Genomic DNA, 22,371 nt, shown 5'->3' on the forward strand with positions numbered 1-22,371 from the left:
CAGTAACAAATGTTTAAGTGAAGGAAAAACCCTACATTTCTGAGTCTGTTCTGCTCATTGCACTGTCAGAGTAACAGTTTCCAAAAAGCAGCTACGTCGGTGAAGTCTCGCATACGACGGACAGATAAGCACCCTAAAAATACCTCTTTAAGTTTCTATGTTCAGTCAGGATTTTTGTGTGTTTGGGGTGAAATGGGTGCTCTCTCCCAGTGCTGGTTTTAAAGTTAGGCTGTAATCAACATGTGCTTAATTAGAGAGGGCTCAGTGGGAGGCAGAGACTGAGTTTGGTGAGACTTGCCCCACCAAAACCAGAAATAACCTTTTACTCCTAAAACATGAGACTAATGCTGTTTAAGGAAAAACCAGGAATAGACGCACGCAACCATGATTTTGATCTAATATTCCATGATTGAAATGGGGGGGGGGGGATTCTGAAGAGGCATCTTATCTGATCAACAGTAAAACAAGAGATTGGTGGTCACTGCTGCACGACAAAATCCCTTGGATTTTCAAGAAAAAGTTACTTAGTTGTGTGAAGGATAAATAAGGGGGGACTAATGGGACTGGAAGCTGAGGATAAAGGGCTGAGCATCAGTTTGCTGTGAGGAATCCTTTGAAAAGAAGGAAGTTTGGGGGGGGGCTGCCTCCCAGTTTAGTCCTCTCCCTTTCCTCTTGCACTGCCTCCTCATTATTCATCCAGCAGTCTTCTGCACATCATCTGGCTCCCTGAAACGAAGAAGTGGGACAACACATTCTGTAAGTACTTCTTCAAATTTGGGGATTCTTACTGATTCCAGAAAAGAATGAAGGTTAAAAGTTTTTATGTAATTTAGTACGTTAGCTTTTTTTTTTTTTTTCCAAAATAGAGCTGCACATGAATGTAGTTTCATAAACTGAGGCAAAACTGTGTTGCAGGGGGAAAAAAATCTTCAGTTCCCTTAGACATTCAAAATGAGTAGCTATTTATTTGGTTTTTGAACATTTTCTTATCAATGAAAGGGATTTTTTTTCCTTCTAGGTTGTCGGTTCTCATTGTAAATGAAATGAAATATAAGACTATTTTAAAAATAGATTTGCAAGTACTTTATACTGTTTAATCAATACATTTTTCTCATTAAATAGAGCTCATGTATGATCCTAATACTGGAAATGTAGTGGGGGGGGGGGCTCTTTAAAAATTTGGTTTATATTATTTTTGAAAATTTCTCTTTTTAAGAATTTGAGATTAATTTAGGGAGGAAAAAATCTAGTTTCTTATGAATTTCTTTAAAAACATCTGTTGTGATGTGACAACAGATTGTGTGAGTTACTGTTTTAAAAACGAAACTATTAATTATGATGAGCAATACATATGTTTAAAAAAAAAAGAAGCGGTTTGTTGACCTGCATCTTTTTCGCCCATCATGGGTCACCACAGCCAATCATCTGCCTCCATCTAACCCTCTCCTGTGACCTGCATCACATCAACCACCCTCATGTCCTCCTTTAAAAATAACCACAATTTTAATACTTTTCAAGATATGACTAATGTAATGAAAATAAAATTATTTTCAAATTAACATCTAAATCTTTTTTTTTTTAAGTCCGTACAAGTTGTGGAATTTTTTTTTTCAGTTTTCCTAAACTTAAAAAAAAAAAGACTTAAGTTTTGTTGAATGGATCATACCATGTGCGATGTATGGACATCATTCACCTAGAAGGTTGTGAGAGTTAATGCCAGCTCTATGGTAGAATGTAATTTTAGCTGTAATTAGGGGAGCTGTACCGTGGCTGTGCATCCAAGGATGGAGACCCAACCCACCATGTGGTCCAGCAGATTCAAAGCTACAGAGCTGTCTGCACCAGCAATGGAGGGCTCACACTGAGCAGAGGACCCAGCGTCTTCACTACTGCTGATTAGAAGCCAGTCTTTACAGCTTGACCCTGTGTAATTACACACTGTTATAAAAGGTTAAGCCTGAAATGGCACGACACTTAAAGGGAGATGCTTTTCTCGTTAAGATGGGAAAAGAATTTTGGACAATAATTGCATACATTTGTTTTGGAAAGGTTTTTTCTTTCTTTTTTTCAGTCAGTTGTGCTGAGAACGTTCCTGGAAGCAGGAATATCTTGATCAGGCCTGTGCAGTTCTGGGCGGGTGCGCAGCAGCTGCTGTCCTGTGTAAATATAGAGGCCAAAGCCGCAGGTCTCCCACGCCTCTGTGCCCTCTTTGGAATATAGCTTCCTGGTTGGCTTTGGTGTGGTGGATGGGTGGCCTCCTCTACTTTTACAAATTATAAGGCCTTCAGCCCCAAACTTGCTGTCTCCACCCCATAAGTAATGGCTACCTTTGTGCCTGCTAAAATAGATTTGTTGCAGTATGGGAAAACACAGAAAAACTGAGTGAAAAGAAAGAGAGCTTTTTTTAAATGATATTTGTTCTTTCTCCTGAATGAAAACTTTTACAACTAATACATTATTTGTGTCCCTCTGAGCAACTTTAGTGAATAAGAAACCGTCTTTTATGACCTCTTTACTTTTGTTGTTGCAGGACTTGGTGGTAAAGATGAGCTCCCACTTGCTGTCTCACATGGCCTGTGTGGCCCTGCTGTGTTTGTGCTGCCGCGTTTGCCACTCCAGCCCTCTTTTCTACAACATCTCCATGGACGGCAGCGGCGATGAACCCGAGCTGGGGCTCCTTTTCCCGACGTCTTTCTCCACCCGAGAGCCTGTTGATGTAACAGTTGTCACTGAACCTCCCAGCCTCACCAACACCATCACCACCACCATTATCCGCCTCAAAGACTACGTCCTCAGCAGAGTTGTGGACTTCCTGCAGGAGAATCTTCTCATCATCATTGTTGTGACCTCTCTCCTGATAGTTATGGTGTTCATCATCTGCTGTGCGTCCGCTATGAGTCACAAGCGTAAACTGGAAGCTTACAAACCTCTCCCCAACCCACCCATGAAGTACGCCGCTGACAAAACTGGAAAGAGCAAGTGTTCCAGCGACCTCCAGGAGAGGCCATATGGTGTGGACCATGTCAAGAGGGTCCAGACTCAGTGCATGGCCTCCCCAAAGCATCTGCGGACGCCCTCTAAAGCCCTGGTGGGAGAAAAAGGGAGAGACGTGAAGTCATCTCCCCGGCAGGAGGTCCGGAAGGTCCGAGATGCAGATGAGGTAGAAAAGCGGCGAGAGGAACCCAAGCAAAAAGAAGTGGTGAAGATCAGGGAGGAGGCGCCGAAGAGCGTCAGTCCCTCTTCTGGCTCCAGCCAGCCGGTCTGCACCTGCCATCTGAGAAAAGCCCACCACTAGTGGAGGAACATCATGAAAAGGGTTTTTTTCTGCTTTACATGCCAAATGTCTTTACTGATTTTAGACAATTCTACGACAAAAGTAAGAAAAAAAAGTAACAAATGATGGAAATGGTATAAAGAGATTAAACACGGAGGGGATGATTGCGTGCAGCGTGTGAATACAGCATATGTTAGTTTGCAGGTTTACAATAAAGATAAAAGGTTCTTACAACTAACATTATTTCAGTAACAACCATGCACAAGTGAAGCGTGCTCAAAGGCACACAGAGTTCCTGTAATCTCCCACACAGTTTGTCAGTGTTTCCAGCTACCCCTGTTCTTCACCACCAAACACAACACCGCTGTGCCACCACGATGACAGACATCCCCATGAAAAACGAAGCAATCAGACCCTTTACAGTGGTTTGTGTTTACACCTCTATGTAAAGGGTCTTATTGCTTAGTTTTTAAGGTGAGTCACCAACACAAATTGAGTTACACAGAAGTGTTTTGTTCTATAAAGTCGACCATGATCTCCTCAGTGTCTCCTGCTGTATGTTTGTCGCTCAGAGCCTTTTTGTTGAAACGGCCGTTCAGAGAAACGGCTTTGGTGAACTTGACTTGATAATTAGAAAACTCTATTTTCATCTTATCTTTCATAATTACTTTTCTTATTTTTTTTGATTTTCTGTCTTGTTTGCCCGTTAGTGACTCAATGCAGGTTTGTTAAAAAAAAAAAAAAAGGTTTAACCCTTACCAGATCTTGAGAATAATGCAGCATCATGTTATTGAACTCTCCTTTGTTTTTATTGGAAAAAGTGGGAAACCTAAAGATTTAGGACTAGTGTAACTGTGATGCATTGGTCTGCAGCAGCAGTAACATTTGCTTTTTAGTGTAATGACGTCTTCTTGCATCACTGTGCTTTGACTTGAACGCTGCAACACGTTATTTACAACCACAGATTTGCTGCTGCACCTGAAATATTCATTTGGTTGTAAACTGGTTCTATGGTCCTGCATAAGATGAAGCAGCGTGGAACTTAGATGCTGAATAAAAAAAACCTTCTAATCACACCTCCACCTCTGTGCTTTAGAGTTTGGTGGTGTATATTAAGATGTTGCCAAAAACAACGCCTCATCATATTTTGTGTGGTCACACAGAAGTCTTTTAAACAAGCAATGCTTCTTAAATATGTTTAAAATTGCAGTTATGATGGGTTACCATGCCAACAGAGCTTGTAGGTCAAGGGGTGTATTTAGTATTTCACACATGTCAGTATTATGACTGTGTTGTTATGTGTTGATTTTTGTAAAATGTTTATCTAATTGCAAAGCCTGAGAGGATTGACATGTTATATTATAGCCATTTTATCTAAAACCTCAAAGTTATCCACAAGCATGTACTTTACTTTAACATGAAAATGTTTTCAGACCGAACTTACAAATAAAAAAAAAAAAAAACACAAAACTTTTTTTTTTGTAAAATAGGACATTTCAAAGAACACTTTGTTCTTTCTTTCACCTTTTTAAATGACCCAAAATCTGATATATATGTAAACATGTTTTGGTTTTAGTTAAGCAGCACAAGTTTAAATATATTTATTTTTATCCGATCCGGTAAAATCAATCAAAATGTAGGTAAAGGGGCAGCCGGTTGTCTGGTTTTGGCCGTTTACGTTAAAATAAATTAAAAGTTTATTAAATTTGTTTTTTGACTGATCACTTGGTTTGTTATGTTAAATTTCTTCTTTTGCTTCCTACTTGCAAGTTTAATTGATCGCTAAGTTAAAAGTGTTGTTTTTCTGTATTTAATAAAAGTATTGGTGGTGACGTTTCTGTCATTATTGAAGAAAAAGGAACGGTAAAAGAAGAGAAAAAAATATTGCAATGCATCATGGATTAGGAAGATTAAATATTTAATATCTTCTCTCCAAATCTTCAACTGTAAATCTGTAATTCAGATTGTGCAAATGTACAAGCCAGCTCTTAAACTACAACACAGTGCTTTAATTAAAAGTTGAGAATTGTTGTGCCTAAGAAGAGGCCGCTGTGAGCTCTACTCCTAAAAGCAGTGGTAGAAATGATGGGGGGTTGTCCTTACTGTCAGCACAACATGGCTGTTTAAATATTTTAAGATCTGTAAACGAGATACATACAGAGCCCTTTACTTTGAATAAGAGCTGATGCATTGTCTGCACAAATCTTTGCACAGATTTGCACCAGACTGGTTCTAAAAAACTAAAATTACTTTAAAGATGCAAAAGTAGAAAAAGGAATTAATATGGTGCCCTCTCTGAGAGTTATTTATATATCTGTTCTTCATATTTAGTTTTTTTATTATATTTTTCATGGCTCAAAAGTGCATTGTAGTTTTTTTCCTGTAACTGGTTGGCTGCAACATTTCCAGTAAATTACATTTAAATAAAAAGTTTTGACCTAAACATTTGAACTGAACCCTTTTTTAATTCACACAGTCAAAGATCAAACATGACTCCTTACCAACCCAAATGCAGACACGGTGCTGTAATGTGAGCCCTGACAGAGCCTGAAGTTCGGCTCACATTCCCTGCTCTTTTGTCAGTGAGGCGCTGAATAATTCGAGAAAACACAGCCGCTTCACTTTCACTCCCTTCCAGCAGAGAGGCGTGCAGACACTGAACCTCCTGTTCAGATATTTAAGAATCTTAACCTTTAGGGGCTTCCAACAGGGAGCTGCATTTACTTTGTGATAGTGTTATTTTTCTTTTCTTAAAAGAAAACAAAGCATGCAAAGGAAAATTACACTTGTTTATTTTTTCATATTTTCCCTCCTTTACTCCACAAATGACACAGAATAGGACGTCTTGGTGAAAGTGAATGGCGAGGAGGATCTACAAAAAGGTAACACAGCACCTTAAGGCGGGCATCAAACTTTGATGAACATCAGCCAAGAATTCCAATCAGCAGTGGTTATCTTCAGAGAAAGAAACAGAAACACAGACCCGCCTGTTTCTTCACAGGAGCAGGTGCCACAGGAGCAGAAGAATGGTAAGTCTAGCCAGATCTAGAGATTTCTTTTTGGTTTCCTTTTTCATAAGTGAGCATGTGTGAAGTCAAAGAACATATCTAGTTGGTGTCTCACTTGGAGCCTAACATATGTGTTAAAGAATGAGGGTGGAAAAGTTCCTCTGCAGACCACCAAAGGAACATTTTTCTGCCAACTCAAACAGCTCTAACCTTAGGGGGCATAATTTACAGTACATTTTCACACCATGCTTCCTTCTGCATCACAGAAGGTATGTTGCAGAAACGTTTGATTTTTTCAAACTGTTTCTAACAACAAAATTTACCCTTTGAATCCTAAAGCAGAAGCACGCCTAAAGTAGTGAAAAGATGTCGACTTCATTATTCACCTTTAAAATTGACAATCTGTGAAGAAACTGGATTCTCTAGAAAGGACTGTATTATATTAGTTCGTAACCCCGTCAGTTTCTTGCACACAGAAATAATGAATAAGACTCAGAGACAAAACTTATCTTTTGTGGAGGTTTTACTTCGCATAAACACGAAGGGGACAGACAGATGAACATGGTGCATTCAAAGTCCGAACCAACGAGCTCAGGGATGGGCTTGGTATAAAAACCCTGCATTTGCATATTCAGAAGATCGTCCAATGGACCTCGTGTGAAAATCACGCCCACAGGTTACTGCTGGAGAGAAGCTCCAAGGCTAAAGTGAAGATAACTCTGAGGCCTGCTCGGCAGATCACACATGCACAGAAAAAAGGGAGGATGAGAATAAACTCTGAGAACAATAGCTTGGCTGTGCTTTCTTTAAATGTAATATAATTTTGAGATGACAATACATGCTCAGTGAATTAAGTTTAAACCATTAGTGTAATAAGAGTTAAAGGCAGTTTCTAACTATTCTTCACACAATCAAGAGTCAGAGTAGGAAGTGTTTTGTGCAGAACATTGCATTAAAATATTCTTCAATGAGAAATAAAAAAATTAACAACCAATAGCTAAACTTTTATTTGAAAATGGAAAAGATCCATAAATCTTGCATTAATTAGGTAAAAATACAAGTTCTTGTCTGCTGTGCTCATCGGTTGTGTGTTGTTTGTTGCAGTAAGTCATGTTTCGCTGCAGATGCGATGCCCTCCTTGTGCTCTGCATCTGCCCTCTAGCCTGTCTGGCGATGTCTGACTGCCCTCCTGGCTGCTGCTGCCCTCATGCAGGATTCTTGGTTCTGTGCGAGTCACTGGGTCTGAGGTCACTTCCTCGTTCTGTCCCCCTCAGCACCGCTGTCTTATCGGTGGCCAAAAACCAGCTGTGCGATGTGGACAACGCGCTCTGGCCTCTGCGGGGCCTGCAGGAGCTTAGCCTCAGTCAGAATCTACTGGCACGCTTCCCTCGCGGACTTCCTCCCAGCCTGGAGTCCCTGCTGTTGCAAGAAAACCGCATCACATATATCACCTCTGGTGCTTTGAGGCAGCTGAGAAACCTGACTCGTCTAGATCTGGAAGACAACCGGATCAGCGCCATCCAGTCTGGGGCACTACTGGGTCTTAAGAGGCTGCAGGTTTTAACACTGAAGGGGAACAAACTCAGAAGCCTCCCGTTGAATCTCCCTTCATCCCTGATGCATCTGGATGTCTCAGAAAACTGCATTTCTTCCCTGCATCTGCCCTCACTAGCTGCCCTGGTCAACCTGCAGGTCCTGAAGATCAACAGCAACTGTCTGCGCTCGGTCCCAGAAAACACCTTTGACAGCATGCCGCGTCTCAGATCTGTGGATCTCAACAACAACCTGTGGGTGTGTGAATGCAACATCCTCTACCTCTACCGCTGGCTGCTGAGCGGCAGACTGAAGATGACTACAGATCTGGTGTGCAAAGAGCCGGTCCACCTCGCTCACCGCCTCCTCCTGAACCTGTCAGTCATGTCAATCTGTCCATGTGTCCTGCAGCCAAACAGGAAACACCAACTGGATTCCAATTCTTCAAGGACAATAAAGCCGACAAATTACAGCTTTTGTAACAACAAAGATCATTTTGGAAAGAAGTGGTGGAAAATATCCAAAGACACCACCGTTTCCGAAGCCCGTAACATTCAAGATCTGCCCAAAATCCATGTTTTACCCTACTATTTGGAGACTCTCACTTACGAGGAGTGCTTATCCCTAAATAAAACCCACACTGATGGACTATCCCACTTAAAAACTACTGCTTCTTCCCCTGAGGAAGAGGAGACGTGCAACACCACAACTCCGTATCCCCAAAGTAACACGTCTGCTGATAGGACACAGCCATGGCCATCCTCAAACAGAGAGGAATTCTTCCTAACTCTACACCCAATGGCTTTAAACCAGCAAGACTCTGGTGTGATCGTCTCCCTGCTCGCTCTAATGTTTGTGCTTTTAACTCTCATTATGCTGACAGTGCTCATAGTGTTAAAAAAGTTGTTAGTGCGCCAACAGAGAGTCGCTCCAGCTGATCTAGGATCTGGTGGATAACAGCAACACACACACACACGGAACAATTTGGAAATAATTTATTAGCTTTAAAATGCTTGAATAAAGAAATTAGATAATTTCTTCATAGTTCTTTTAAAATGACCTTCCCACATTTGATACAATCCGACCAAAAATAGAGGCCAAAGTGTAATTGTCCAGGTCATAAAACAAAAATCACAGCTGCAAAATAGCATCATGTGGCGCATGAGTCCTCCAAAAAGGGTGTGATGCTCTCGATATTTCTGTGAAGGATTTTTTTCTTCAGATCAAGGATATCTCTTTCACCAGGATGAACGTGGAAAAGAATTAACTGCTGGCTTTGGCGTGTTCCTCTTTCTTGTCCTGTTTGATTTTGTAGTCTGAGAGCGCTGCTTTTATGGCATCTTCTGCAAGCACTGAAAAGGAAAAAGTGAAAGGACACGGCACAAATTTAATGCAATAACAGCAGGAATTCCGATTTTGATGATTGTTTCTCTATTTATTTTGTAACACTAAGAGTAAATAACGAATAACACTCATATAAAAGATCTATTTACAATGTAACATGCAGTTTTGCTGAAATGGGGTTAAATATGAAATTAATTTAGTGGATTTGGAGAACTCAGGAAGTTGTACTTTTTTCTCCTCCTTTGTGTTGTCCAAAAACAAGTGTCCACACAAAAAAATAATTTTAATACAAATAAATCCTAAAACAGGCAATCAGTTGTGTCACACTTTGTGTAATGTGATTTCAATGCAGCAATTGTGTGTATTCTACCATTAAATGTATCATCTACAAGGCAGGCAGCTCGAATAGGAAAATCAAACTTACTGGAACAATGAAGCTTGACTGGAGGGAGGCACAGTTCTTTGGCAATGTCTGAATTTTTAATCTTCATAGCTTCATCCAGCTACAGGATTTTAAAAAGTATGTTATTATGATCCTTAGATAAAACAAACAAACTTTTCGGAGCCTTTTTTCGTAACTCACCGACTTCCCCTTCACCCACTCTGTTGCTAGGGAGCTGGAGGCTATAGCCGACCCACAGCCGAATGTTTTAAACTTTGCATCCACTATTTTTCCATTTTCATCAACTTGAATCTAGGATCAATATTAAAGTAAATTAATAATGTATAAAAATCTGAAATATAACGTGTTTGGCCAAATTCAAGCTTACCTGGAGTTTCATTACGTCACCACAGGCTGGTGCACCTACCAAACCTGTCCCCACACTTTTGGAGTTTTTGTCCAAAGATCCCACGTTTCTCGGGTTTTCATAATGGTCAACCACCTTCGAAAAAAATTAAAAATATATATAATACGGGGTAGGTTACAGAGACACAAATAGCATGTCGCATGCATTAGCTTGTTCAGTTCAGCCACACCAACTACCGTTTTCGCAAAACTGGCAACTTTGTTTAAAATAAAAGCCGTGTATTTGTGCATTCAATGTTTTACCTTTTTGTGGTATGAGCAAAGTGACTTTAACTCCGGTCTAAATAGCCTGCTGCAAAACAAGGAAGGCAAGGACGCACAGTTTCGTACACTGATCATCGCCATGTTCACATTGCCGATTGTGAACGATGAATGCCGAGTGAACACGAGAGGTGCCGAACGCTGTTTGCTGATAAACATGGTGGACTTCGTGTTAACATGTCGAAAAAGCTCCATCTAGCGGTTGAAGTGGTAATTGCCAAACTTGCTTCTTTTTTTATGTGGCTCAGTGTTTTATTGAACCAGTCACCGTCAGTGTCACTGGCATGGAGACACACTTTTGTCCCGCTCATATTTTTGTAGTTATCCCCGTTCCAATTGCTCCCAATGACCGCAACTGTAAATTGTTTCTTAAGTTAGTTTGTCCACTCACGCACTCCGTAATCCTAATATTTTGAGGCACGAGCATAGCGTGAACGCGCACGTCTTTCACCGTTGGGACGGGGCGGGTTTTCAATAAGAATTGGCTGCTCAGGCTGCTGTTGCCAGGCAGACAGTATTTCCAACATGGCAGCGCCAGCTAACGCAGAACAAACGCAGTTGCAAGATATGGAGGAGGACGGAGCAAAGGTGGAAGAGAGGGAGATGGATTCAGACGAAGAGGAGGACGAAGAGGGCATGCGTGTCGAAAACTCAGACGAAGAAGAGGACGATTCTTCGGAAGACGAAAAAGAAAATGAAGCCGAAATCCAGCGGTTGGAAGAACAGGTATTGACATCATCAAGCAGTCATGCTTTAGCCGAGGTGCTAATATCAATGAATGAATCGCAAAGCCTATACCAAGAAGCAGTTATAAAACGACTCACTCATCAGCATAGTTAACTCTTCTTGACAAATAAATAAATATCATTTTTGTTAGCGAATCACACATGAAACGTTTACGATGTTTATATGGCAATCCTGCTCATTCCTGCTAACTGGTTAAGCTAGCAGTTATCGCGCCTTTTTATCCTTTCGGGATATTGTCATCATTACTCTTCTTGACTTTTAAAGAACAAACTGAGGGGTAGCCTGCACTGTATTCTGTACATTTGTCCTGTTTAGTATATAGTGAAAATAATGTTTATATTGTGCTAAGGAAAGGGTTAAATGATTCCTTTATCTGTACCCACTTAAGATTGCTTACTTAGACTGCACAGTTTGTAGTGTTTACTTTGTCTTTAGCTGTGTCCAAGACGGTCTTTGGGTTTATAACCTTTGACCTTTTGCTTATAATAAGGAGAACTTGGCTCATGTGTTTTTTTTTCTTTTAATACACAATAAAGAGGAATTAATTGGTAAACATTTGACAGCAAAGTTTTGACCGCTTGCTATTGGAGTCTTGCTTTATTTTTTTCTCTTTACAGTACTATGCAATAATAAGGTTACATAGCTTATAGAAGCTGCCTTATATTTTGATAATGTATTGCTACCAAATAATATTTTTTTCTGTGCTCATCCTCAGCTGTCTATCAACGCCTTCGACTACAACTGCCACGTGGATCTCATCAAACTGCTGAAACAAGAGGGAGAACTTATCCGTCTGCGAAAAGCAAGACAGAAGATGAGCGAACTTTTCCCTCTTACTGAAGGTTAGGTTATGTCTAACGCAGTTCCAGCACAGACAGAATACTAGCACTGCATTGTTTGTGACAGATATGTAAACGCCTCCTTTTTTGTTTCAAATTCTGCAGAAATCTGGCTGGACTGGCTCAAAGATGAGATTCGTCTGACAGAAGAAGAGTCAAACAGAGAAAAAGTCTATGAGTTGTTTGAAAGAGCCATCAAAGACTACATCTGTCAGTGCACCATGTTATTGTCATTTCCTTTAATCCAATGTTCAGTTATTAGATTGCCTTAATGTCTTTTGTTTTTTTTAACACAGGTCCAGAAATTTGGCTTGAATATGCCCAGTACTCAATTGGGGGTATGGGCTCACCAGGTGGGATAGACAAGGTGAGATCCATCTTTGAGAGGGCAGTGACAGCTGTGGGGCTTCACATGACAAAAGGACAGTCAGTGTGGGAGGCATACAGAGAGTTTGAGAACGCCATTCTGTCCACATTGCAGGTTTGTGTTTACTTTTTTTTTTGTCTCTTCAGACTCAAAATCTGGGTTTAAATTTCAAAGATGCTTTACTTAAAGATAAAAAAGTCTGCATCTTTAAACAAACAACTATAGTGTTTGACAGATTGGGCCAAATTTCATCTTTTTTTGTTTTGTAATCTTCTGTCAGCCTCCCCCTGGCAAAGTTCCCAGGAATGAGGAACAGGAGCTGATAAAAACCCAGCTTGAAAGAATTCACACACTGTTTCGCCGTCAGCTGGCCATCCCCTTAATGGGTAAGCAGCCAGATAAAATTCAAAATCTGAATCAGTGTTGCTATTTAAGTGTACCTTTTTTAGATGTCACCAGATTAAAATAGTTCTAATCTGTAAACCTTTGGACTTGTGTGCTTTTGTAGACATGGAAGCTACTTATGCAGAGTATGAAGAGTGGTCTGAGCATGGAGTGCCTGAGGCCGTCGCGCATCAGTACAAAAAAGCGTTGCAGCAGATGGAGAAGTGCAAACCCCTTGAAGAGGCTCTGGTAGCTGACCTGCACACATTTGGTTTTGAATCTGTCTTGAGCGACTTTTTTCTAGTTGTTAACATCTTCTTGCATCCGTCTGCTGCAGCTGGTGGCCGAACCTCCTAAACTGGCTGAATATCAGGCCTACATTGACTTTGAATTGAAGGTGGGGGACCCAGCACGGATCCAGATTACCTTTGAAAGAGCTCTGGCAGAGAACTGCTTGGTTCCAGACATGTGGTCTAAATGCACCAAGTATCTTGTGAGTATTGATTATTGTTCAGTCTATAAAGAATGAAATTTTTGCTATGTATTTGTTTTAGTTCAGCTGCCTGTTTCTGTTTATTTAGCATTTTAGTAAATTGGCCAATTAAGAAAGAAAAATGAAAACATAATTAAAAAAAAAGTGTTGCTTAGATTTTTGTCTTTTATTTTTGATCTTTTAGGATCGCCAGCTGAAGGTTAAAGACTTGGTTCTGTCCACTCATGAGCGGGCTGTTAGGAACTGCCCCTGGACCATGAGTCTGTGGAAGAGCTACCTGCTGGCTTTAGAGAGGCATGGAGCAGACCATCACACTGTGTCAGGTACCAGTTTGATTACCTGTGACATTTACCACATGTGTGATGACTAACTTTTAATTCCTTATTAAAATGGTTTTAAACAGTGGAGGAGAAAAAAGTTGTTAAAGAAAATGTTTTTTTCCTTGAAATTTTCATTTAGGGAGAAAAATCGAATGAATTAATTCGAATTTTTTGTTACGGGTGATTTAAAAAATAACTAAATTGAGTTTTTTTGCAACGGTGCATTTTTGGCTCCCCGGAGCTTCTGTAGCGTTAATTCACACGGCAGTATGACAAGCGACAAACAACAACATCATAGCACCACGAAACAGCAAGCGGCAACATGGCTACCGGTGAGAGTGGGAAGTTTGTTCCCAAGAAAGGAATAAAATCATCTGTTGTTTGGAACTGGTATGGGTTTGCTGCCACAGACGTGGAGGAAGAGACCCCCCCCCATGCTGCAACACTTGCCTAAAGCCCATCGCAGTCAAAGGCAGCAGCACCACAATCCTATTCCAACACCTGGAACAGAGACATCCAGCGGAATATGAAAAAGGCCAGTCTCTCTGAGGCGAACAAAACCGCGGTGACCAAAAAAACAGCTAACTGTAGCCGAAAATCGGAAATCAAATCAAATCTGAGATTTTATTTTTAGGCCTTATAGCCCAGCCCTAGTCAAAATAAAAGAATATTTGGTTACTTGCTAAAGTTAACAAATAGTAATTTTTTTTCTATTATTTCTATATACATATTAGAAAAAAAGCTGTAAATGTTTAATTCTTTACAAAGATGCTGAGTTATTAAAGTTGAGGAAGCACGTGTGTGTTAATGGGGACAGTTAGTTTATTTGTGTGTTTGAGTTTCATTTTCTTCTTTTGTCTTTTGTTCAGATGTTTTTGAGAAAGCACTGAATGCAGGCTTCATTCAAGCAACAGACTATGTGGAAATCTGGCAGGTGTACCTGGACTACCTGAGGAGGCGCGTGGATTTCAGTAAAGGTGAGAGCTGCTGTGTTCGTCACATTTGGTAAAATAAGAAATTGGAATCATTTAAACTCTTTCTTTAGAATCAAGCAAAGAATTGGAGGAGTTACGAGAGGCCTTCTCTAGATGCTTAGACTACATGAAACAAGATGTTGAAGAAAGTAAGTAAATCTATTGTTTATTTACTTTATTTTGTCAGTTGAAGTTCTCATTTAGCTTTTTTCATCACTAACTTATATTTCGGTGTAAATTCAGGATTTGGGGAAAGTGGAGACCCTTCCTGTGTCGTCATGCAGATTTGGGCAAGGATAGAGGTAACTGGTGCTACTGCTTAAACCAGATTCAAGTGTGAAATCTTAAATTATATTATATTGGTGGTAAAAATAAAATAGGACTCAAGTCTTAACCAAGAGAATTCTATAAAACAATTTAAGATAAATTAAGTGAAAGCTGAGAATTTGGTTGTTGAAAAATGAAGCAGGAAGTTTTGATTGGAATATTTGAACAGTATCTTTCAAATTTTGGGATTTTAATTTGGCATTAAATTCTTTTTCTGTTCCTCACCAGGCCCTCCACTGCAAGAACATGCAAAAAGCCCGAGAGCTGTGGGATAACATCATGACTAAGGGGAACTCCAAATATGCCAACATGTGGTTGGAATACTACAATCTTGAAAGGTTTGTTTGGTAATCCCCCAAATCCAGAGAGAAAAACACTTTGCAGCAGTGACAAGAAGCTTTCTCTGAAAACCATAGATCTTATGGGGACTCTGTTCACTGCCGGAAAGCTCTCCACAGAGCAGTTCAGTGCACCACCGACTATCCGGAACACGTCTGTGACGTCCTGCTCACCTTTGAAAGGGTAGAAGGTGAGTCTCATGGTAACACAATTTTACACCTCCAATCTCATGTCAGCATTATATAATCAACTCTGTTGCTTTATTAAGTTAAATACAGTTAGTGGTATATGAGATGAACTATCTAACAGATAAACTAAAGATCTCATAGCTGTTAGAGATTGAGTTATTAATTATATAAAGGTTCCATCCAGGTTCATTGGAGGACTGGGACACAGCGGTGCAGAAAACTGAGTCCAGGATGAACCGGATTAATGAGCAACGAGCCAAGGTAGGAAGGTGTTGATGTGTGTTGGACAGGATGGTAGCATCGCATGGAGCTAATGTTAGCATATCCGGATCATAACCTCCAAAAATCAGGCTGCTGAGAAAGAAGCCAACCAGGCTCGCCAAGAGGAGGAACGAGTTGAGCAGCGTCGGAAGGTCAAGGCAGAAAAGAAGGGTCTGAAAAAGGATCAGAGGGGAGCTGGTGAGAAGAGAAAAGCAGAACAAGAGGATCAGGATGAATGGAACAAAGACTCGGGTAAAGGTTATTTTAAGGAAAAATAACTTAATGTTTTGACAATGTTGTCACAAAGTTTCTCTTTTCCATGATGTTGTAAGGGCCTAAAAGGCGCAGAGGGAATGTAGACGGCACTACAGACGAGTACATGGAGACGGAGACCGGGCTCTTTGGAAGGAACGCTCCCAGAACTAAACCTTCAGCCGGCCTGAAGAAAGTCCCGCCTGGACACGGGGACGCTGCGGAGAAGCAGATCGACGACAAGTCTGAGCTCCGAGACGACTGCTGCAGCGTGTTCATCAGTAACCTGGCATTCACGCTGCAGGAGCCAGAGGCAACGCTCAAAGCGCTGTTTGAGAGCTGCGGTTCCATCGCCCAGGTTCGCCCCATCTTCGGCCACAGAGGAGTCTTCAGAGGATACTGCTACGTACAGTTTGAATCTCCAGCATCCGTTACTGAAGCTTTGAAGCTGGACAGACGGGAGGTGGAGGGGAGGCCCATGTTTGTTTCACCGTGTGTAGATAAAAACAAAAATCCAGACTTTAAGGTTTGTAAAAACACACATCAGATGTTTTTTCAAGCTATTAGTTTCCTTGTAGTAAATGAAACTATTTTAGATGCTTATACTTTTTCAGCTTGTTCTAATATTGTTTAATATTAAGTGTTTTTAAGATTTGTTGATAAAACGTTAATAATTTCTTTTTAAACGTGGTATATATATATTTTTTTCAGCTTTTTTTATTTGTAAAATTGTGTGCCAATAGGTGAACACTTGTTTTTTTCGTCTATTTTTTGTAGATCTTCAAATACAACACGTCATTGGAGAAACACAAAATCTTCATCTCTGGGCTGCCGCTCTCGTGCACAAAAGAGCAGCTGGAGGAAATCTGCAAACAACAGGGCACCGTCAAAGATGTCCGTCTTGTTACATATCGTTCAGGAAGACCTAAGGTGAAGCGCGAGGCGGTCGTGGTCGTTGTCATCATCATCATCACCAGCTGTTCCGTCAGTGATAACCCTGCATGAACTCCTGTGCTCTGCAGGGTCTGGCGTACGTCGAGTTTGCAGATGAAACGCAGGCGTCTCAGGCAGTGCTGAAGATGGATGGCGTGGAAATTGAAGGACACAAAATTTCCGTTGCCATTAGCAACCCGCCACGTAGAAGCGTGAACGAGAAGCCAGGTTCCAGCAGGCCCGTCACTGACATGATGCCTCGCCAAAATTACGGGTCGTAAGTTGAGCGTCTCCTCAGAACTTTATGGCATTTACAAAAAAAAACTCTGATCTGTCTGTTAAGCTAAATAATGTTTCTCCCTCTTTTGTTTTCAGGAGAGGAAAAGGACGCACCCAGCTCTCCTTACTCCCTCGCTCTTTGCACCGTCAAGCAGCAGGCGTGGGGAAAGTGGAGAACGGCACGGCGGCTGAGAAAATGGAGGGGACAGTGAACACAACTGGAGAGCCCAGAACTTTGTCAAACTCAGACTTTGCCAAAATGCTCCTCAATAAGTGAGAAGAAAGAAGTGGAAGAGAAGGAACGCCCCCTCGTGACCTTACGAGTTCATGTCTGATTTCTTTGCATTATGGGTTATCTGATGGTCCCTTTAAACTCCGCCTCCTTCTCATCATCCGTTCTGCAAGATTGCCTTAACTGCTTTCCTTCCTCACAAGCCCAGAAACAAAGTTTTTCTGGTGCGATGGGTTTTTGTTGGGCTTATTTGAAGGCTAGTTTTATAAAAAATTGTATATTTGTGTGTAAATACCCACAGTAGTAACCTTTTTTTGTTTTGTTTCTATTTCTCTGCTTTTTGTTGTTTACTGTTTAAGCGATCTAACAGACGTTTATGGAGAAGTTTATATTTTTAATATTCAGTAGGCAAAAATTGTGAATGTTGTTTTTTGAAAGTATATGCAAAATGTAAGATGTTGTGTAATACGGTTTGTGTGTACATAATGTGGATGTGCTGCAGAAATGAAATCATTTTCAGTTTTATGGGAAACAGTTTTGTTGTGTAGTTTATTTAGTAGTAGGATTTCATACTTCCGCTTAGTTTAAGGTGTCGGTCAAAAAAACTGAAATAATCTCACTGTTGCTGATCTCACTTACTGTGTGTAAAGTTCATATAAAGCACCACAAGAGGTCAGATAATCTGAGCAACACTCAAGAAAACAAAAGAATTCTCATTACTGTAAATTAAAAACCTAAAAGTTTTGTTTGTACCAAACATTTTGGAAAGACATTTTCCACAGTCAAAAATAGTGTATAGAATCTAAGTGTGCTTGAGAAGTGGATAGGGAAGTTTCTAAGTTATATAACCCTTGTGCTATCCTAGGCACTTTAATGTTGAGAGTTGGGTCATCTAGACCCACTACAGTACTCTGAACCTTTTTTCTTCAATGATTTGTGAACCTCACTGGTGTCCATGGATTACATGAAATCTTTCCACCTTTATCCACCTTTGTCATGGTAGGAATAACACGTCAATGTAAGGGTGGGGTCATCTAAGATAGCACAAGGGATAAAACATGGTTCAAAATAAGATGGTTTATTTTTGCACATCAACCTCCATAAAGTTATTCTGTCAAGTTTTTATTTCAGTCATTATGTTAAAGATTCTGTCCAAATAAGATTCAAACCATACACTTTTAGAAACTTAAAATATATCTGCAACTAAATCAAATAAATTCTTTCACCACAGTGCCCTACATAAAAACTATTACAAACTGTATTCTCATGAAAAAACGTTTTTCATTCAGGACCACACGTTTTAATTTTGTTAGCTTTTTTTTGTGGGCTGTTTTTTCCCCCTTGTAGTTTTAGGTCCTGTATTTTGTGTGTGTGAGGGTTTAAATAAAGTTTTATGCAATCCCAGTGAAAAGCTTAGCTTCATTGTCCAATAAAAAAACAAAAACTTTTTTTGGTACTCTTTTATTTTGAAATAAATAAATAAATTCCAAGGAAAGTGCTTTACAGTGTCAGACATTTTGACCTCAAAGTCAGTAAACTGAAACTTTACAAGTTTGGGGTCAAAAATAAACAAAGCACTGTTTACTCTTGACAGCATAAGTAAATATAAAACTGCGTTATGATACTAATAGGTTTTTGAAGAGGTCAAAAACTAAATTTGAGGTCAGGGGCTCCTAATTGTTGGGCAAAAGAATAATCTGATCCTAACTTCCTTAACCGTTAGAAGAAACGAAAAGCAAGTGTAACGGAATGAATGGCTGGATGTTGTCATGAAGCAAAAGAAGCCAGTTTTTGATGGTCTTATTGGGGGTTTTAAGAACAATGATCCTTGCCCTGCATGCGAACAGCTGCTGCTGTTACACGGACTGCTCAGTTGTGCACTGGGATGGTCTTATGGGGCTGAGGAGCTGTGTGACTGCCTGCAGGGTCGCTGGCGGCAGGCAGCCCCACAGCGTGCTCTGTGGTAGAAATCAACAAGGTGTCCAAAGTTATTTCTGTACATTTGGCGATGAAGCGGATGAAGGGCCGGACATCCCCCTCGTTGGCTGTGTCTAAAGTGGCGTAATATTCCGCCCTTTGCTCCTTGCGGATGGTGATGGGGGGGTAGCTGGCTTGCATGAGCACCAGGTTCATGAGCAGCCTTGACGTCCGCCCGTTGCCGTCTACAAACGGGTGTATGTACACGAGCTTGTAGTGGGCAAGGGCTGCATATTCCACAGGGTGCAGCTGCAGGGCTTCTTCAGAGTTGAGCCACTGCACCAGCTCCTGCATGTGTCTCTGTAGGTCTCGAGGGCGTGGCGGGATGTGGTGACCCACAAATACTTGGTTGGTTCGCAGCCTCCCACCTTCTACGGGGTCAACGTAGCCGAGCACCCGCCTGTGAATCTCCAGGATGTGACCGACAGTGATGGCCTCCGACCTGGACAGCAGGGTGGTGTTTATGTACTTCATGGCCGCGTCCACACCGATGACTTCATTCTGCTCCTGAAGACTCTTTCCGGAGACCGCATAGCGCGTCTCTATGATGTGGCGGATCTCAGACAGAGTGAGCGTACTGCCCTCAATCGCCACCGTGTGGTAAATGTGATGGTAGTAGGTTTCCTCCATCACTCGCCGGAGAGCAGAGTTACCTTTAGGGATGGACATAAGCCTGCGCACTTTACTGTCAATGATGCTAAAGTAGCGCTGGTCAATCTCCTCCACCAGCGGAAGAGTTCGGTCCCTGCTGACCAGAGCTCTCTCGTTACAGGGAGAGATGGCCAAGGCCTTTGTGTAGAGGTGATCCGCCTGGACGACGTCCTTCTCCTCCTCCAGAATGGTCCCCAGCTCTGTCAGGGCATCCACAAAGTCTGGGTTCATACTGAGTGCGTGGACCAACAGCTTGTGTGCCTTCTCCCTCTTGCCAAGTTTCTTCATTTCCAGAGCCTGTTGGAGCGCAGCTTTGGCCTCCAACTCCATCTCTGGAATCAGAACAGCAGATGAACATTTTTTAATCACAATACTCATTATTAAAGCAGATCTGTGAAGCCAAAGTACATTTTCTTTGTATGATATGAATGTTGGACTTTAAAAAGATCAAGTCCCTAAGACAGGGGTCTGGAGCCACATGTGACTCCTTTATCCTTCAATAGCAGTTTTCTGCTTTTAAAGAAACATGCAAATGATTTGAATAAACACAGCTTTTTTGTAGCTTAGGTTAATTTATTTTTGTTAACGTTTTATCATTAATTTTTAACATGTCAAAATGATGCTAAAGGTTTGATACATTGTCAGAGTGGTTTATTATTAAAATAGGCTTACATTTTTTGAAATGGACTATACACCAATGTTGTCATGTTTATAGTTGATAGTAAAAGGAGAAATATTATAAGATTTAAAAAAAAAAGTTCATGTTTGACATTCTTACATTTTTTATTCCAGTAAATCTGCTGAAGCAGCAGGATCATATTTAACACAGGGTGGGTTTTATTGTGAAAGGAACTTGGATGTGTTGCTGTCAAAAGTAAAAAGTTAAAATTGTCACAAAAAAGAACATTATAAAACTGTTATAATTGAGTTATTGTAAACACTACATTTAATAAATGAATGGCTTAATGGTCACACAAACCAGTGACGTGTCTCTCTGAACCAAATGGCTTTTTTTTTTTTTAAGCGTGAAAGGTTGGAGACCCCTGCGGTCTGAAGCAAACATCTGTTTTTACCTTTGCTCGGTTTGAATTTCTGAGGCAACACATCCAGGTCGGTGAAGGGAACCGTGAGGCTGGTGGACTGAACAGCTGGCGCTGACTGCGGCCCCCCCCACAGCTGGCAGCGGATACGGGAGATGCCATTCAGGCTGGAGCAGCACTGGTTCTCCACCCCGATCAGGGGCACCAGGAGGGCCACCAGGGAGCTCACAGCCACACACAGCAGCGGGCCCCATCCTCCGAGGACACGTCGGCTGCAGGTGAAACGCCACATCGCTATCGCAGCCATGAGGATCACACTTTGAATGCTCCATTGTTTGATGATACGACCCCCATCTATTTCCGCCCCCCGCTTAGAGAAGGAACGCTAGCTTAATAATAGTCCGCATCACAACGTTGAGTCTAAAACACCGCTGAAGAACTAGTTTTATCTCTGCCACCGTTAGCGTTTATCTTTAGGAGATATTATTCGTTAACAGTCCGGTCACTGTAAGCTAAAACTTGACACGAACTAACAAAACAAAACAAAACAGCAGTCTTCAACACAGCTGTGTACAAACCGCACACATCATCGACCGTCTCCTGAAAACCCGGTAAACATTCTTTAACGCTATTGGTTGCAAGTTTTCTAAAAGCGACGTCGATTGGCTGAAAGTGCAGACGTCGTAGCGGTCTCTGATTGGTTCATACACCGAATATTTTTTTTCCCCCTCCAGTAACAAGGTAAATTTTTACGCAACCGAGTGACGTCACCACATAGCCGCGTCACCTATTATAAAGATATATAACGTAGTAATAATAATAATAATGATAATAATAATGGTTATAATTCCAATTAATTTACAGAATATGGTGAATTTAAAAAAAATCAATTATTTGTTGCAAAATAAACAAATACATTGTAATGAAACAAAATATACGTTTGATAAATAGCGAGCTTAAAAGTCTCATCAGCTTGTCTGAAAGTCAGTTTTATTCAACTTTATTGAACTGAAAAACAAACCAAACCAAACTATGTATAATTCAGGATTGTAAATCTTAAACATTAAAATATTGTCTCGATTTAGAGACAGAAAATTGAAATTAAATTATTAAACATTTCACAATTTCTGTGTCTGATATCTATAAATGACATTTCCTATTTTATTCAGCGTAAATATAGAATAGAAAAAGCTTATCTTTATTTCTTTTTTGATAAATATAATTGCTTTATAATTGTTAGAACTGTAAATCTTTCTAGCTTAGGAAGGAAAATTGGAAAAAAATGGAGGTCCTTTCTTTGTGAGTCCAGTACTGTTATTAACACTAGAGGGCAGTATTGTTCTTTCACTCTTCTACTATATTGCACTTCCCTGTTCACTCTATATAATTACTGCAGTGCACATCAATAACTTTTAGATTGAAGATTTTGCTATTTTATTTTGAAATGTGAAATCAAGCAATTATTAGGCCGATTGCAGTGTGGTTTCTTAAAGGGATGTTATCTATTGTTTATTTATTTTTAATCATAAAGCTTTTATCA

General features: G+C 40.6%; 5 protein-coding genes across 5 annotated transcripts; 3 read left to right on the forward strand and 2 right to left on the reverse strand.

Moving 5' to 3' along the window:
- The first annotated feature begins 633 nt into the window (after window positions 1-633).
- Window positions 634-5,106, forward strand: tmem119a (transmembrane protein 119a). The gene is made up of 2 exons (XM_023958468.2): window positions 634-756; window positions 2,531-5,106. Exon 2 carries the CDS (start codon window positions 2,546-2,548, stop codon window positions 3,293-3,295), a length of 750 nt encoding a protein of 249 aa, XP_023814236.1. The 5' UTR covers window positions 634-756; window positions 2,531-2,545; the 3' UTR covers window positions 3,296-5,106.
- A 1,062-nt stretch (window positions 5,107-6,168) lies between these two features.
- On the forward strand, window positions 6,169-8,772 carry LOC144994582 (uncharacterized). The gene is made up of 2 exons (XM_078952948.1): window positions 6,169-6,303; window positions 7,387-8,772. Exon 2 carries the CDS (start codon window positions 7,393-7,395, stop codon window positions 8,770-8,772), a length of 1,380 nt encoding a protein of 459 aa, XP_078809074.1. The 5' UTR covers window positions 6,169-6,303; window positions 7,387-7,392.
- Window positions 8,773-8,795: 23 nt separating this feature from the next.
- On the reverse strand, window positions 8,796-10,443 carry iscua (iron-sulfur cluster assembly enzyme a). The gene is made up of 5 exons (XM_004072380.5): window positions 10,211-10,443; window positions 9,930-10,043; window positions 9,743-9,853; window positions 9,584-9,662; window positions 8,796-9,167 (listed from the first exon to the last, which is right to left on the reverse strand). Exons 1-5 carry the CDS (start codon window positions 10,421-10,423, stop codon window positions 9,079-9,081), a joined length of 606 nt encoding a protein of 201 aa, XP_004072428.4. The 5' UTR covers window positions 10,424-10,443; the 3' UTR covers window positions 8,796-9,078.
- Window positions 10,444-10,509: 66 nt separating this feature from the next.
- On the forward strand, window positions 10,510-17,695 carry sart3 (spliceosome associated factor 3, U4/U6 recycling protein). Its single transcript, XM_011479166.4, has 19 exons — window positions 10,510-10,954; window positions 11,691-11,817; window positions 11,920-12,024; window positions 12,111-12,295; window positions 12,462-12,567; window positions 12,690-12,814; window positions 12,903-13,058; window positions 13,243-13,381; window positions 14,248-14,355; window positions 14,424-14,501; window positions 14,596-14,654; window positions 14,908-15,017; window positions 15,096-15,208; window positions 15,391-15,467; window positions 15,557-15,719; window positions 15,800-16,245; window positions 16,497-16,649; window positions 16,742-16,929; window positions 17,028-17,695. The coding sequence occupies exons 1-19, from the start codon at window positions 10,754-10,756 to the stop codon at window positions 17,206-17,208; spliced, it is 2,820 nt and encodes a 939-aa protein (XP_011477468.1). The 5' UTR covers window positions 10,510-10,753; the 3' UTR covers window positions 17,209-17,695.
- Window positions 17,696-18,225: 530 nt separating this feature from the next.
- On the reverse strand, window positions 18,226-21,448 carry ficd (FIC domain protein adenylyltransferase). The gene is made up of 2 exons (XM_004072598.5): window positions 20,865-21,448; window positions 18,226-20,123 (listed from the first exon to the last, which is right to left on the reverse strand). Exons 1-2 carry the CDS (start codon window positions 21,136-21,138, stop codon window positions 19,033-19,035), a joined length of 1,365 nt encoding a protein of 454 aa, XP_004072646.1. The 5' UTR covers window positions 21,139-21,448; the 3' UTR covers window positions 18,226-19,032.
- Between the last annotated feature and the right edge of the window lie 923 nt (window positions 21,449-22,371).

This window comes from Oryzias latipes, chromosome 9, assembly GCF_053564925.1.
Source record: "Oryzias latipes strain Hd-rR chromosome 9, Olatipes_Hd-rR_3.1".
Taxonomy (NCBI): Eukaryota; Metazoa; Chordata; class Actinopteri; order Beloniformes; family Adrianichthyidae; genus Oryzias; species Oryzias latipes.

Bases quoted from the DNA above. Each gene is read 5' to 3' on its own strand.
- tmem119a (XM_023958468.2), top strand. From the start codon at position 2,546: ATGAGCTCCCACTTGCTGTCTCACATGGCCTGTGTGGCCCTGCTGTGT.
- iscua (XM_004072380.5), bottom strand. From the start codon at position 10,423: ATGGAGCTTTTTCGACATGTTAACACGAAGTCCACCATGTTTATCAGC. The intron at 10,044-10,210 runs GTAAAACATTGA...TTTTTTTCGAAG, and splicing joins TTTGCTCATACCACAAAAAG to GTGGTTGACCATTATGAAAA. The intron at 9,168-9,583 runs GTAAGTTTGATT...TTTCCTTTTCAG, and splicing joins AGTCAAGCTTCATTGTTCCA to TGCTTGCAGAAGATGCCATA.
- LOC144994582 (XM_078952948.1), top strand. From the start codon at position 7,393: ATGTTTCGCTGCAGATGCGATGCCCTCCTTGTGCTCTGCATCTGCCCT.
- ficd (XM_004072598.5), bottom strand. From the start codon at position 21,138: ATGGCTGCGATAGCGATGTGGCGTTTCACCTGCAGCCGACGTGTCCTC. The intron at 20,124-20,864 runs GTAAAAACAGAT...TTCTGATTCCAG, and splicing joins GAAATTCAAACCGAGCAAAG to AGATGGAGTTGGAGGCCAAA.
- sart3 (XM_011479166.4), top strand. From the start codon at position 10,754: ATGGCAGCGCCAGCTAACGCAGAACAAACGCAGTTGCAAGATATGGAG. The intron at 12,025-12,110 runs GTCAGTGCACCA...TTTTTAACACAG, and splicing joins AGCCATCAAAGACTACATCT to GTCCAGAAATTTGGCTTGAA. The intron at 15,018-15,095 runs GTTTGTTTGGTA...TGAAAACCATAG, and splicing joins GAATACTACAATCTTGAAAG to ATCTTATGGGGACTCTGTTC.